Source organism: Aptenodytes forsteri, unplaced genomic scaffold (genome assembly GCF_000699145.1).
Source record: "Aptenodytes forsteri isolate BGI_AS27 unplaced genomic scaffold, ASM69914v1 Scaffold127, whole genome shotgun sequence".
NCBI lineage: Eukaryota > Metazoa > Chordata > Aves > Sphenisciformes > Spheniscidae > Aptenodytes > Aptenodytes forsteri.
The window spans coordinates 348809-364260 of record NW_008794711.1 but is presented as its reverse complement, the minus strand read 5'-3'; the positions used below and the strand labels follow the sequence as shown (position 1 = coordinate 364260).

At 42.0% G+C, this 15452-nt stretch overlaps 1 protein-coding gene across 1 annotated transcript in view; it reads left to right on the top strand.

Moving 5' to 3' along the window:
- ANTXR1 (anthrax toxin receptor 1) overlaps positions 1–15452 on the top strand; it is a 107156-nt gene that overhangs the window by 19430 nt on the left and 72274 nt on the right. Inside the window, exons 8-10 of the mRNA XM_009273801.1 lie at positions 641–721; positions 7878–7938; positions 11659–11757. Of these exons, the coding sequence (XP_009272076.1) occupies positions 641–721; positions 7878–7938; positions 11659–11757 (241 nt within the window). The remainder of the gene's footprint in view (positions 1–640; positions 722–7877; positions 7939–11658; positions 11758–15452) is intronic.

Genomic DNA, 15452 nt, shown 5'->3' with positions numbered 1-15452 from the left:
TGCTCTTCTGCTCCCTTTTTCCCCCACTCAGAAAATATCTCGTTAGCTCCCTGCTTTCTTCTTCTTGGTTCTCTAGTGGTTGAGCCTAGGACAAATAGTCAAATCTCTGTCCTGACAGGAAAGGTGGATCAGGCCTATATCTCCAGATGGGGTATAATTTGCATTAGTCTTCTCCATATGTGAAAATACTGAATCATTTTGATTAGTTCCCTGGTTTAAGTGAAGTATGTGCTGAAGTGTTTTGCTGCATTAGTGGCATGTCATGTTGATGCTGTGGCCTATTTTGGTTGGGGAGTTACTGTGCTGGGTGATTTACAATCATGTGGGAGACAGTTTTTTGCAATAAAGATCATTAGGCTCTGGGCATCAGTGAAAGCCACGTTCTGTCTTGTCTTCAAAGTTAAGGGAAGCCTTTTCTGATTCCTGATATAGAGCTTTCTAAAATCAATCAGGCTAAAGAGATAAACTTTTCAATGCTTCATGAACTATAATGCACTAGCAATCCATACAGAGTACTTGGAGTATTTGGGTTTTTTTACTCGCAAGCGGATGAGTCTGGAGAAGTCTTAATTTGCTGCCTGCTGGCTAATTTATCTCATTCTTTGCATTTCTGTTTTATTTACTTTTACCACTCTGTCAGCTGGCTAGAATTGCCGACAGCAAAGATCATGTCTTTCCAGTGAATGATGGTTTTGAAGCCCTTCAGGGGATCATAGACTCTGTAAGTATTTTTTAATCATGTGTTTGCATGTGTGCATGTTAGTTTGTGTTAGCTCGCACAGTTGAAGGTTTAGTTTTCCTGTGTTCACAAGGACCTGCTGACTGCTAATAAATTACTTAAACATTTGATCCAAAGAAACTGACCTTTGTTTGTACTAATATTGCTACTTCAAGGTAGAGTTTATCAACAGGTCACAATACAGGAAGGTTTGAGCCCAGCTATTATCTTTGTATGTCTCCCTCCTTGATGGGAAGTAACTGACTGAATGGACTAGGCACATGGTGACAGTTTATAAAATGGCTGCCACGGACTGGGACAGCAGAGATGTGTTAGAGCACATTCCGTACAAAGGATTAGGGCACTCTTTGATCTCCATCTTTCTGCTTGATTAGCGTCCTTTCTGTCCTGATGGATGTGCTGCACTGCTCACCTGTTTAGAATGGGGGAAGGGATCCTGCTATGTATGCCAAAATCCCCAAAACTTGGCTTTCTACATTCAGCCTCCTAACAAATGGACTATTTTTCCACCCCGCAGACCTAGGTTTCCTGATTCAGTTTGATCAATTCCTGGCATTTCCTCTAGGGGTTGGGTGCAGCGTATAAAAGCTGGCTTATTCCTGAGTGGCTGGGATAAGAGCTAGCAGTTCAGCTGACAGAGGGAGGGGCAGAGATTGATTCCTTTCCCATGGCTTGCATAAAAGTCATGCAAATGGCTCCATGGTCTTTACTAGCTATTTCTAGCTCTAAAACTTTGAGTGGCCTAATACTGTGTCACCTAGGACCAACGCTTCCCTTGACTGAGCAGGAAAGGCAATATATGAGAGGATGTGTGTGCCATTTTCATTATAAGTGAAAAATGTGCCAAGTGTTCGCTAGGAAACAGTATGTTTTCAGGATTTTTCTGTTCCTTTTGCTCAGTTGTATCCCATAACCATTCTAATTAGATTGCTTCCCATGGCTACAGAGGAGGATGGGAAATCTTTTTAAGGACACGTGTTTTGTTCATTTTGGTATAGGCTTTTTAGTTGATAAAACACAGATGAAATATACAACTTGAAGCTAGGGAGGGTAGGTTCACCAGGGGGGTCTCAGATTTCTGTGTTTACAGTGGTTACACACTATTCTGACCACATAGTACCAAGCAAAACCATTCCTTCAGTGCAGGCTCAATTTTCCCTAGTGCTCTCACATGTAGATGGAATACAATCCCTTGCTTATTGGTTTTCCTGGCACTGTCCAAGTGTGGGGCTACTGCCTCAATTCTCTTGGACAATCAGGTGTTGCATGTCACTTAAGAAAGCAACAAAACAACAAAAACCCCTAGTTTGCTTCCCAGCCCTGCATTCTCTTTGCAGCTGTTTTTAATGAATTCCAGCAGCAGTTCTGACTCCCTTTCCAGTTATACTAAATAGAATGCGAAGACTTCAGCCTCCAGGAACCTAGTCAAGAACTGCTTCAGTTGACCGGTGCAGGATTTACCAGCTCTGGAAAGGAGGGTCACAAGGAAGTGTAATTGTACAGTAATGAATCTGTGACCTGATCAGTTGCATTTGAGTGGAGTGATTGCAATAGGTTGGGTAGAAAGGCGGTGTGTAAAAGGAATGGCAAGAAGGACATTAATCACTCTGTAGAATAACAAAGAATCTGTAGATTCCTGTTCTAGTTGGAAAATAAGCTCCCTCATTCCTTTTCTTGTCCTTGCAAAGCACCCCTGTCTTGGAGCAAACAAAATAAAGCATTTGTGTCCACAGGAAAGCATTTTAATGTTGAAAGAGCCATGAGATTTGGAAGCTTCTCAATTCCTGTGTAAGAGTTGGTATAGCAAGGATGTTCAGCCATGTATAGAGGGGATTGGTTAGGCTACCAGCTGCTGGTTGATGTAACAGGGGAAGGAAAGATAAAATGATGAGCCTGGGGGAGATTAGTGTTTGAAATCGCTCTAGAGATGTGAAGACTTGGGTTTCTTCTGGTCTACAGGGATTTGGTGTGAACTGCCCTGTATTCCTGCTGAGGCAGCCTGACTCTTCCCTCCTCCCCTTGTCCTGAGGAGTAGATCTTTTTCAACCCTCTGTGTGTGCAGAGATGGTGGACTTAGAAGTCCCTCTGGAATGAGGAAGACAGTGGGAGCTGAGAGTGGTGGATGTTGAGCTGGCCTCCGCTGGGCCGCTACATCTACTGAGCAAAGATGTTCAGGGCAGTGGGTCTGCAAATGTTTCAGTACACCTGCCCTTCCTTTTCTGTGGGAGCCAGCAAGTTCTAAGTTAGCAGCTGCAGGGAGATCTGCTCGGTGCCTTCAGAGGAGGACAATCTCCCACTAAGCACCACCAAGCTAGTCAAGCTGTGCCCTGGAGGCTGCGCTTAAATGAGCTGAAAATATAGTCCCATACTGAAGTCATGCTTAAAAACATGATTCTTGGTGGGAGCTGAAGCTATTCAGTGCAGCGTAGGTTTTGGTCCTTTTTCTTCTGTGAGTTCCAATGTGACTCTTTTTTATTAAGCAAACCAATTGCTTTTTCTCCCTCATCATGAAAAAGCCACTGCTAAAACTTCAGCTTCCCCCATGTTTAATGGGGATTTTGAGTTTGTTAGGAGGGAAGAATCTGGTAGAGAAACAGACATCTGATTGCTATAAGCTGGGAAACAAATGGAAGGAACTGAAGTAATTTATTAAATTTTTCTTTGCTGTGAAAAATTTCTGCAGATCATAACCTGTCAATTTAAAGCAAATGGAGCAAGTCTTAGAAGGAAAACCTGAAACTCAACTTCATCTACTGCTCAGTATGTCTTTGGTAGGAGTGCTGGAGGCAATGGAACACGAAGCAACATGAAAGTCAGGATAGGATCTTGTCATTGCTTTGCTTTGAGCCTTCAACAGAAACTGACTGAAAGCGCAGTCGCTTGGAACAAGAATACACCCTGATCCTTGCCATGTGTTTAACAGCGGCACTAGCTCGGAGCTTATCTCAAATAGAGATGCAATTGCAGGTCCCTTAGAAAGGATTCTCTGAGTGAGCTGCAGGAAGCCTCATGAAGCAGTTGTGATGTGTAAGAAATGAAGTAGTATGAACTAGTTTGTGGGACTGTCTCCTATCTGTATAAATTGTGCAGATGATTCATCCTTTTAATTTCCTGTGTACTCCTTTCGGATCATCTTGCAATGGTGTCCACCTACCCTCAGTATTTTTCAGGTCTTGCCTCAGCTCTTAAAATTGATATGGTAGTTCAATGTACTCCTTCACCTCAAGAAATTTTAGCTTGGAAATGTACTGTCCCTGAATACTTCAGTTACACAAACTGCAGTGCTGGGTATATGTAGTGTGGCAACTTTTGTGAGAACTTGATGTGAGCAGCTGGTAGACGAAGTATGAGAAATGTGGTGATGCTTTTATGTACTTATCCTGAGCTAGCTGTTCAAACTTCACTTGCAAATAGATAAACTGTATATTCCCTGGTGCAGGGAGAGGGGCTCAGGCTCCATGAATGGGGGAGAGATGAGAGAAAGTTACTTGCTTTGCAAGACACATCCTGTATATACAAAATCTGTAATGTACACAAAAATTCTAAGTCAGCTGTCTGCCTTACTGCTAACATGTAGCCTGAGCTTTACATGTATGCTGCCCCGGGTCAGCGAGATGGGCTCTTTAAGCTTCTTCAGCCAGTAAGGAAGGGTGGGATCTCCAGAGGGCAATTCAGAGCAGGAGCTTCACATAGATATTTGGAATCTGTCTTCTGTCAGAGCCAGGCTTTCTATGTAGGCCAAAGAGAAAGTCAATAAATCAAGCTTCTTGGCTTGGGTAGCTAGTTTAGCCATCTAAAGTAGAGGATGTGAACCCCCAGTCTCAACTGTATAGTGTTTCTCATTACTTTTAGTGGCATATGATCATACTTTCTACTTCTTTCTTTCCCCAAATGCATCTTTAAAAGGACTTAAATATATTTATTTTACTTAGCTCATGCAGATATTATTGGACAGGAAACACCTCATAAATAAATTACTGTTTTGTAATTGGCAACAGACTTTGTTATTTAGTAATTCAACAGAGCTTGATAATGAGTGCCTAGCCTCAGACCATAGGTCATTCACACTAACACTGATTAGGCAGTAACCTTCTGTTAAACTTCAGCATCCTGTTTGCTAATTACAATTCCCAAATTCAGTGGAAAAAAAAAAAATTATAAGAAATAGATTATTTCACCACAGCAACTGCCTATCTGCATGCTTGTGGACCAGAATACCAACTGAAAACTTCCAGCATTTGCAGAATTTCACTCCCCTTCTTCCCTTTGTTTCTAAAATGGCCCAGGTGACCTGCAGGGCCTCTCCTGGTTCTTGGACTTTAATGCACTGCCTGGCAGAAAGCTAAATTAATCACAGGTAGTACTAAGTTCAGTTCTGTCCTGATAGGGATAACTGTGACAAAGCCATGCTTCCACAAGGACGTGTTGCATTTTGTTTTTTATTTGGCATGTCAACAAATATTAACAAGAGATCTTCCCAGGAGCCTGTGTGAAGCTGGAACATAACTGGAGCCCCATAGAGTACAACAGGAGACTGATTTGGGAATCTGAGCTTGGTCACTAAGCGTGTGCTGCTAAAGACAATGGGATGCTTCCTCACCAAGAGTGAGCACGTGCTTCAAATACTTTTCTGCATGGGTGCCAAGGCAAGCTGCTTTGCCGCCTGCAGTTAGTTACCAAGTAAACCAGAACTGTTGTAGTCCTCCCTATGAAAACGAGGATGTGGAGTCAGTTCTCCCATGTCTGCTGTTGGAGCAGTTTATAGGCACTCAGCTGGGAGATTGCATCACCACTCTTGCATGTTATTTTGCTTTCCTGGGGAGCCAGCCGGCAGTGAATGAAGTGCACCTATAGCCCACACAAGGCTGTGCAGTCCTTGGGGAAATAAGAGAACAGAAGGTTTGATGAAATCTTCTATGGTGATTACGTTGAAGTCCTTTTTGAATATATTTTTATAACGAGGAAGAGACATAAAGGAATTCTTTTGCAATAGTTACTGCTGCCTGATTTTCACTTTAAGTTAGGATGGGTGCTTGGAGCACTGGAAACTTATTATTTGAAATCAAAATAAATATTGCAGTTGGCACTGTAAAAAGTGATTAAGACCAGCTTTTTATAGTCATGTAAATGGATTGGATTGGACTGGAAGGGAGCTCTGCATCATCTAATTGAGACACCTGCTATTCCACCCCCCCATCCGAGCTGGCTTACAGCATGAATGTTGGCAAATGACTGAATAGAAGTAATGAATTTCAAACTTAATTGTGTGAGGTTTTACTTGATTTTTTTTAGAAAAATGAAAGTATTGATTGTATTTTTCATGCATTTGTTCTCCAGCTCATTTGCCGCCTTCTTCTCTTTCACTTCATTGCTGAAAGGCAACGAGGAGAAGAAATACGTATCAAAACTTTTGGGGAAGCTGAGGGAGAGGGGAGCAGAATCTTAGGGGGAATTTGGAAAAATGTGAAAAGATTCTCTTCAAGGAAACATTTTTCAGTGGAGAGGAAAAATACTTGGAAAAACATCAACTCTTAGTTGCGCTCATTAGCCCTGGCAGTCACTGGGAGAAAAATGCTGTATCTTCAGAGAAGCAGAACCTGGAATGAGTAAGGGGTGGGTAGTAGAGGACTGACAGGAGATGGGTGGATAGCTACAGATGGATACTTTGGAAGCATGTTCTTACAGTCCTCTTTATTTTTTGTGTATTTTCCTTATTCTGCCTTTCAAATTCTTCTAATGCTTTTCAGTTCAGTTCTCGACTGTTGAATTTCTCTTCTTTTCCACTTGACAGTTCCTGTATAACCTTGTTCCTGCAAATCTTCTTTCTCCTCACTTGTCAGGCTGCCAGCAGCTCAGACGGTCCTGGTTCCTTCAGTCCCTTGGTACTCTTTCAGTCTCTATCAGCCCTACTTCTAAGTAACTCAAACTTTTAAACAAAAGTTTTTAAAAAATAAATCATGGCTCTTTGTACCTTCTGCAATTAGGTATTTAAGGCAGAGCGCCATGATTTTGGAGAAAAAAATAGATTATCTTTTTTGTACAGAATTTATTGTATTTGTTGCTGTTCTTTCCTTACAGATGTTTCAATTTAAAGTTGGGAAAATAATTTTCATGTTGGATTTGAGTCATGATGCTTGGCTGACATTTACTTGCCTCTTGGAGCTGACCTAAATTTTGATCAGTATTACCTCGTCTAGGGGCTGTTCACCCCAGTGCTGAACACCCACAGCTCTCGGTCACTGCTGCCGTTCTCACAGGGGCTTACGGACACTGTCACAAGTTTGCTGACTGTGTGCAGTGAAGAATTTGAGTTGGTCTTCAGAGCAGGGGAAAGGCTGCTGCATGCAAATAACAGCTTGAGCAATTTTAGCACTGTATGGCACAGTACCCAACTCTAGCATGTTCCTCATGCCTTGCAAGCAGTCTGCCAAGCCTGATGCTGAAGTATTTGTATAAATTGCTGTCTACATGTAAAGTCGTTAAAAGCAGTGCCAACTCTTATGAAGACATACTGCTTAATTTAACTTTGGTTTAAGTAAAAAGCAATTGTCCATACATCTTGATTTGAAATCACAGTGCAATTTTGAGGATGCACTCAGGTATGCTGTCATAGATCAGATTAAAAACTTAAGAAGTTTGAACCCCTGTACCGAGGCTTGAGAAGTGGCTGTGTAGATATTCCTAGGATGTTTTAATGCAAAGGTAAACATCTTAGCTTAAACTTGTGACATTTATTTGGAGTTTTGGGCTCCAGAATAATTTTGGGGAGGGAGGTGTGACTGCAAAGGGAGAGTAATGACATTGCCTTGCTAACACTTCAGAGTGCACCTTAGTTGTTACAGATCATAGTCTGTATAATAACTTGTACCACAGGTAAAGGCAAGTTTGTGCTGAGATACTGGAGAGCGTCAGCATCCGTTGCCTTCCTCCATAGCAATAGTTTGCTGTGGAAGAGCAATGACACCAGTGTGGTTGGTTTAAAGTGAAAAGCTAAGATGGCATAATTGTGACATGAATGCAAAGTGCAATGTTGAGTTAAGCATTTGCGTGAGAACAGGTGCACTCTCTCACGCTTTCAGAGTTGTGTTTCTATAGCAACAAGTCTGAGATACTTCATGACATTTTTTCTGTCTTTTAGATTTTGAAGAAATCCTGTATAGAAATTCTGGCAGCAGAGCCTTCCAGTATATGTGCAGGGGGTAAGTATAAACTGAGGCCCTAGTTGTTCATGTTGCCTAAAATACATCTTTCTGTCCATCTCTAATTGCTGGAGAGTGCAAAAGGAACTAATTAACTGGAGCTAAATCTTTTGCTTTTTTGGTGAATTTCTTTTTCATCTTACAGTAGCTTACACATTTCCCATTTCTGCCAAATGATGTCAAATGGGATTTTTTTACAGAAAAGGCTTGAATTTGACAGTTTTGCCAAACTGTTTTTCAGTCAAACCAGTCTGTCTTACTTGGACTATGCCAAACTTGAAGTAGGTATGCTGCAAAATTACAAACCAAATCAGAAAATAAAACTCTGATTGGAGTTTTGCAAATTCATCATCTCAGCAGATTGTTGAGGGAAGTGCTGCTTAAGAAACTAGCAAGAAAGACAAATGAGCACACTTTGATCTAAAGGCTTCTAATATTCTTTGAACATTTCTTAGGCATTTGGGGTTGATACAGTGACTGTGAGAAGACTAGAATTTAAGCATCATTCATCTGACTTGTGTGAATCGTACTGCCCCTTCTTTGTGTGCTTGTTCTAATATGATTGTGCTATGTATACTGTGGCTTTAAAGTCCTGGCAAGTACTTCTGCATTCAGCAGAACCCAGCCTTTTTCAAAGAAAGCTTGAGAACCACGTTAGCCTCTTCCATCTGCTTCCTGTGAATTCTTCACATTTTATGAAGTGTATCCTAAGTGTTTATTAAATGTGTAGCAACTCATTAAGTAGAGAGGTTGGTAGCAGAGCTGAGGTTTGCAGAGAAGGACGAGTCCCTGACAAGTTCTGCATCTTCCTTTTTCTTAAATCGGTAGTCCAAATAAGAAAGCCAGTTACCGTTACTTATTTGTTTTCACTTCCAAAGCAGCTGCTTTAATCGTCCTTCCTGGATCTCTTGTTCCTGGAGCAACTGCCTGTATACCTAAACATATATAGGTAGTCATGTTTTCCTAGCAGATGCAAGACGCCAGGCTAAATGCCCAATAAGTACCAGGCATCAGTTTTGCATTCCACGCGTGCCACTACAGTAGCTTTGTTGTTTGAAGCCAGGATGGCATAATTGACATGAATTATAGTATTTAGTCATCTATTTCTCATTTTGGCTGGCCATTTAAATAGTTCCTTTGTTAAAAAAGGCTCCAAAACAAGGATCTGTCTACCTTAGCATGGTAGATGATTGTTGTCATGACAGTCTCTGATATAGTGCAGTGATGTTCCATAAATGCTTGGGAAAGGAAATGAAATTGTATGAACATTCAGACCCACTTTACACTCTTACATTTTTTTTTTTGTCTACCTTAGCATGGTAGATGATTGTTGTCATGACAGTCTCTGATGTAGTGCAGTGATGTTCCATAAATGCTTGGGAAAGGAAATGAAATTGTATGAACATTCAGACCCACTTTACACTCTTACAGATTTTTTTTTTTTTAAATATATTTACATACTTAGGTAAGTGATAAACAACGATGCTTATGTAATGTTGTAAGCCAGAAAGAAGATGACTTATAACCACCATTTATAACCATCTTTAACGCTTTCTAATATGCTTGTCAGTTGCTTATACATCTCATCACTCCCATTCATTGTGTCTTAATGAGAATGTAGGGGTAATGAACAGCTGTATCCAGCAGAGCCAGCTGAGAGGAAATGTAGAAGGGTTTTATATAAACCGTTCTCACTGCTCCTTTTGTGAAGTACTGGCCAAATTCCAATGTTAACCTTGAAAAATGCCAACAGTTATTTAGATGCTCAATTCAAGGCCTCATCTCTGAGTTTGGGCAAATAGTCCATTGCTCTCGAACTGCAGCTAATTTAATCACTTAGGACTTTGAGACTAATGAAAGTGCCATTGAATATGAAAGTTATGTGCCTTAGTGTCTTTTTAAAATAAATTTTACAGGTATAGCTCTGATACCTTGTGTTTTCTTGTTTCTGTGCACATCCTTGAAAAGCGGTGGCAGTTTTTGCTTTTTTTTTTTTTTTTGGAAGGAGAGAACATGAGGGCTCCATGTTACCTGAGGCCACTCTTGCACTGCAGACTGGTCCCAGACACCTGAGTAATGAATTTCAGCGGCAACACATCATTCTGAAATGCCAGTTTCTTGATGATTTGGTTTTGCATCAGTACAGACATGCAGGGTGCATACTGTATCTGTTCATTTCAGTCTCAAGCAGAGACAGGATCCCCGTGGTTAATCTGACATCATTGATATGCTGTTCTTTGACTGTACTTGAACTCTCATTCCCCAGCAGTTGAGACTTCTGTGATTTCTCTTAAGTATTCATCAGCCCCCGCACTCCAGAACAGAGCTGCTCTTCCCCTGTTCTTCCTAAATGCTCTTGGACAACGCATAATGGGCCTGCGAGGCAGCTTCCCTGGCTAGATGTGGTGGGATGATTTGCAACTTGGCTGTAACTGAGTGGGACCTGGAAGAGAGCCCAAATTCCAGAGCAAATCTGCTTTTTTTTGACAAGTACAGTGTGTGAGTCCTTAAGGGAGATGAAAGAAGATGGGGACTGTAAAGTGCAAGGCAAAAACTTTGAATCTGCAAAAACTAGGTTCCTTGTTGCTCCTGGGAATTTTAAAACCAGGGTGGTTTTTCTGAGGCACTGTAATTACTCCTGCATTGTCTTGGACGGTGAAACATTTTGTGTTCAAACCACATTCACCAGCAAAACATCAGTGGGGATTATCTGATTGCCTCTCCTAGATAGTAACAGGAATTGTGGGGGCTGTTTCCTTCACCATGGGGAACTGCAGAGTTTGAGTTCCTATGTCTGCTGCCAGAACTTTTCTGGGACTATGGCCCTGTTTCAAAATCTGAAAGTCTGAAAATGGTGCTTTCCTTGCAAGGCAGTCTTAATGCCGGTGGCTGCAGGAAGCTTGTAAACGTTTCCCAGTACTAGGTTCAAGTAGTTGGAATAACAAGGGATGGTAGACAGTGGTCTGAAAGACTTGTGAGGATATGATCTCATTGCTCAACCCTGCTTGTTCCAAAAAGGACCACTCAGTTCAGCACTCAGGTGTTGGTGACTGTTCTTGATGCTTTCCGCTTGCACTGCAGCTTGCGGTGACCTTGCAGAGTTGAGCTGGAAGAATAGCAAAGAGGAAGACTTGGAGAAACACCCACAGACTCTGAGATCATAGCCTTTGTCCAGAGACTAGAAAGCTGGTCGGTTGATGAAATTCCTCGTTCATTGTATGGAAACGAGTCCGGCCAGGGACTCGTGGTCATTGTACAGGCTAGTAGGGCAGGATGTGACAAAACTCATGGCAACTGATACAATTTTGCAGTTACCTAGGAAAGTAGCACTTGAACTTCTCCACGTTATCTGTCACTGGAAGATTTTTTTTTTTTTTCTTTCCATGCAAAGATACTTTTGCCTTTCTTCACCTAAAACTTTCTGCCATTTAAAATGGCAACTTGGGGAGGGGAAAGCTCAGTGTCTCTGAAGCTTAATGTTTTCACCGCAGGTTAGTTAAAATGTTTGTTGTGATTATTTCCTGTTTCTGAAAACTCAAGTTGAAATTGGGTAGGGAGAGAGTGGAAGTTCAATTTTTAACAATTTTTAAACTTAAATTGTTAAACTGCAAATTTTAGCTCAAGAGATCTCAAGTGAAAACTGCTGATATGCATGCCTTGTCTAAATGACCATTCTTTGCCTCCCTATATTTCAATAATCTACCATCTCTTTTGCTACAGAGTCGTTTCAGGTTGTCGTGAGAGGAAATGGATTTCGACATGCCCGTAATGTTGACAGAGTGCTCTGCAGTTTCAGGATCAATGACACGGTTACTCTCAGTAAGCTGTTTTGATTATTCCCTGCCCCCTCCCCCCCGACTCTGCACTGGCAGGCATTTGCTTGCAAAACATTTTGGATCTTCAAATATGTTGACTGTGAAGGTAATAATTATGAGATGAGGAGCTATTAAATTTGCAGAATGCAGAAGAGATTATTTTTTTAGAGAAAAATTGCTGGTGATACTGTATGCTGTGACTCTGACAGCAAGTATGTGAATAGATAAGCTTGAGCAGTGGAGGGGACGAAATATAGAAGACAAACTTGCCTGTAAAGAGTATCTATATGTGTCTTGCTGGCTTAAGTATGTAGTGAGATTAGGTCTGTTTCTCTCCTTACCTATATTTTGTGGTACTTAGCAGGCCTGGTCATGCAGCTTAAGTAAACACTCTTGTTGGAAGCTGTATTGGAGCAGGGGCTAAGGCATTGCTCTGCTTCTGTGGATGCGGCTTGGAAAGATGTTTCCTCTACAGAGTTCACCCAGCAGAAGAACCAAAGTAAGAGAAGCAAATTAGACCCTGAGTGTCTGGTCTCTTTGTGAAGCGTACTGAGAGCCATTTAGCTGGAAGAACTAATGATCCTATTGTTCTCATCTGTCATGCCACATAGGAAACCAGAAAGCATAACTCATAGCTAATACCACCAGAATTCATCTTTTCTAACATGGAATCTATTCAGAAGCTGCCTGATTGTTTTGGAGGCGGTTCTGACCCTTTTGAGTACAAAATAAATGCATGAGTTAGTCTATTATGAATTAGACACATGAAAGTCTAATGGCTCAATGTTGGACTTGCTCGTGCTTTGAGCATCTGTGTAACTTGCTCTTCGGAGCAGGGGAACAGTTTGCTAAGGCTGTTTGCCCTGTGAGGAATGCCACTGAGCATTCAGGGCAGGTATGTTTATAGGACAGTGAGTGTATGTAATTTGTCCCGAATGGCTTTTGTACTGTTATGCTTGCCCCCTCTGTAGCAGACAGGTCCTGGAATTGCCAACTCTTGTGTCGCTAAGCAGAAGGCTCAGCTGGCTGTGGTTCATGTTTGCTTAATTCGGATATGGTGAGTGTTGAGGGCATGAAGAGCAGAAACTGGAGGGCTAAGCGTCCAGGGAGGAGCAGGTGGCACTGGAGGGGGGAATAAGGAAGGAGAGGGATCTGAATAAAAGCACTGGGGTGGGGGGGATATGGTGAATTAACTGTTTTGGAGGCATCTCCATGCAGCCCGGAGATAAGTGCTGGAGATGTGTGAACAAGTGAGAGGTGGCTTTCAAAAAAGAACAGCAGAGGCAGCCACAGATTCATGCTTTTCCTTTTAAGCTCCATAAAATTGGACCCAAACCTGTTGTGTGGCCAGAACTCCTTAAATCTGGATTGTGGCTGCATTTAGGTGTAGAACCATGTTTGGTTTCTCCCCAGAGTTCAGATCCAAAGTTTCATTTGGATCATGTGTGTTAAAGTGTCTTGTAGTTCTCTAGAGCTGGGCAGGAAACCTTCCCTTCTCTTTCCACCTGGAAGGTTCCAATGGAAATGAAATTGCTGTTCAAATATTTAGAAGTTTTCTTTTCATCAGTCTGAAGCCGTGTGGTGCAAACCCAAAAGCCTTTGGATTTGGTTGCTGGAAGCTGACAGTTTGCAGCATTCTTAGTTTGCATGTCTACTGTCTTTTTTTAATTTAAAATGTGAATATCCCATATCAAACATGCAATTTGGGTGAAAATTTCCACTCTGGAGGAGCTACTTTCAGTTCAAGAGAAACGTTAGCGGAGGATTTTCCAAGCAGTTGTATTTCATGCTATGAAATGCATGGACATGTATAATGGAAGTTATAGGAGTTAAAGACCACCACTCAGCGTGACAGAAGCCCCGAAAGTTACAAGATTTAGGAGTGCCCATGTCACTCTGTTGTAGCTTGGCCTGGCCTTAAGTCCTGAACATCCCTCAGACCAGCTATCCCTTTGAGAGATTTGTGCTGTTGATGATCTCTAAAGCAAGACTGATTGGGTCAATGTGTGCAGCATTTCAGTTTTAGGACCACCAGCAGCCAGATTTGCAACCTGTGTGGGAGGGGATAAGAGCTAGGTTTGGTCCTTCCTGGGTGGAAGGACATCATTACTCTACTTCCCCAAATTGCTTTCCATTTCTTCTATAAATAGCTTTCAAGAGCTGTAGCACAAAGGTCTTTTGAGCGTGAGTTCACAAGGCCTGAAAAACTTGGATCTTGGGCTTAATTTGAACTTTTTATTAGGAGCTTTAAAATAGATCTTTATCTTGAAGAGAAAAAGCATTGGAAGCTGTTTATGAAATCAGTAAACTCTACTACCCCTGGTCTACAGATGGGGGAACTGAAGTTACAGTACTGAAGGTAGCTGCTCCAAGTGACCTAACTGCAGACAAGCATGCGGATGTCCTGACACCCAGCCTAGTACTCTTCCTACTGGTTTATGGGTCCTCTTCAGAAGCTAGAGATTTGATGCAGGTCTCCTTTCTCGATCGCCTGTTCTTTATTCATTTCTGCCTCCATATCCATCCAACAATTGTCCTTCTTATGGCACCCTTTGCATTGTGAGTCCAGAACAGGACTCTGAGCCTGAATGGAAGGTGAAAGTAGCTACTGTTCCTGCCAGCTTTGTGAGGTAGGAAAGTGATATTAATGCTAGCCTTCTTTTGTCTCCTATGTAAAGTCTTTTCAGCACTTGATTTGCTGTTCCACTTTTTCCTCTGGAGAAGACTACTTGCTCCCTTGTCATTAGCTTGAAAATTACCGCTGTTACCTGAAGCTATGCTAGCGGTGACCTGCTGTTGCACCCCAATTGCTTCTCAGCTCAGCTTCCTCAGAGCTGGCTGGCTCTAGAGCAAGGCATTCATTCCCAGAAACATCCTAAAGTCTTCACAGAGCTAAGAATATCATCCATCAGTTTTCCACTATTCAGTGTGCCCTGTCTATGGAGACACAAAAACATCCAGTGTTGCCAATGGGAGGAACTGTTTGCGAGGGTTACCTCACTCCCAAACACTGTGAGCTGATGTTGGTGGGGGTGAGGAGGAAGACTCCTTCCTCTCTTTTTGTGTGCTGACCACTTGTCTGGCTGAGTAATTTATTATGGTGTCTGCCATCATAATTTCATAGTAGCTTTCAGGAAAGATCAGCTTATCTTGATGCAACCCATGGGCTTTTTTTGTTTGAATCTGTCTTCCTGTGTCCACAAAATGACTGGAAAATGAGGATAAGGGCCAAATATGTTCCCTGCCTTCTGACCTGATGCATTTGTTGTGTCCTGAATCGATGCATAGGTGAAAAGTGAGCTCATTCTCCTTGGCACTGCACCAAGACTTCTCAGTTTGTTTTGCGCAGCACTAGATTGTTTGATGCAGTGACCTGGAAGCAAGAGGCCACAAACTCAATTTCTGAGTCCAAACCATTCCCTGATTGAGGGAACTCAACAGTTGCTCATCAATGTTCTCAAACTCAAGTCTCTTCTGGTGGGAACTGGCACAGCTCTGTTAAGTTTAAGTTGCTCCAATGTATCTCAGTGTTTCGCTTTACTGGAGCCTGCAGCTCCAGCCTGAGTTCTCAGTGTGCCTTTGTGGCAGTTAGCTGCAAGCAACTTAACATAAGAGTTAACCGAATGAGAATTTTATGGAAACCTTATGGAGATTGGATAGCCTAGCTGTTTTTGTTTGCTTGAAACCTCTCAGCCTCTG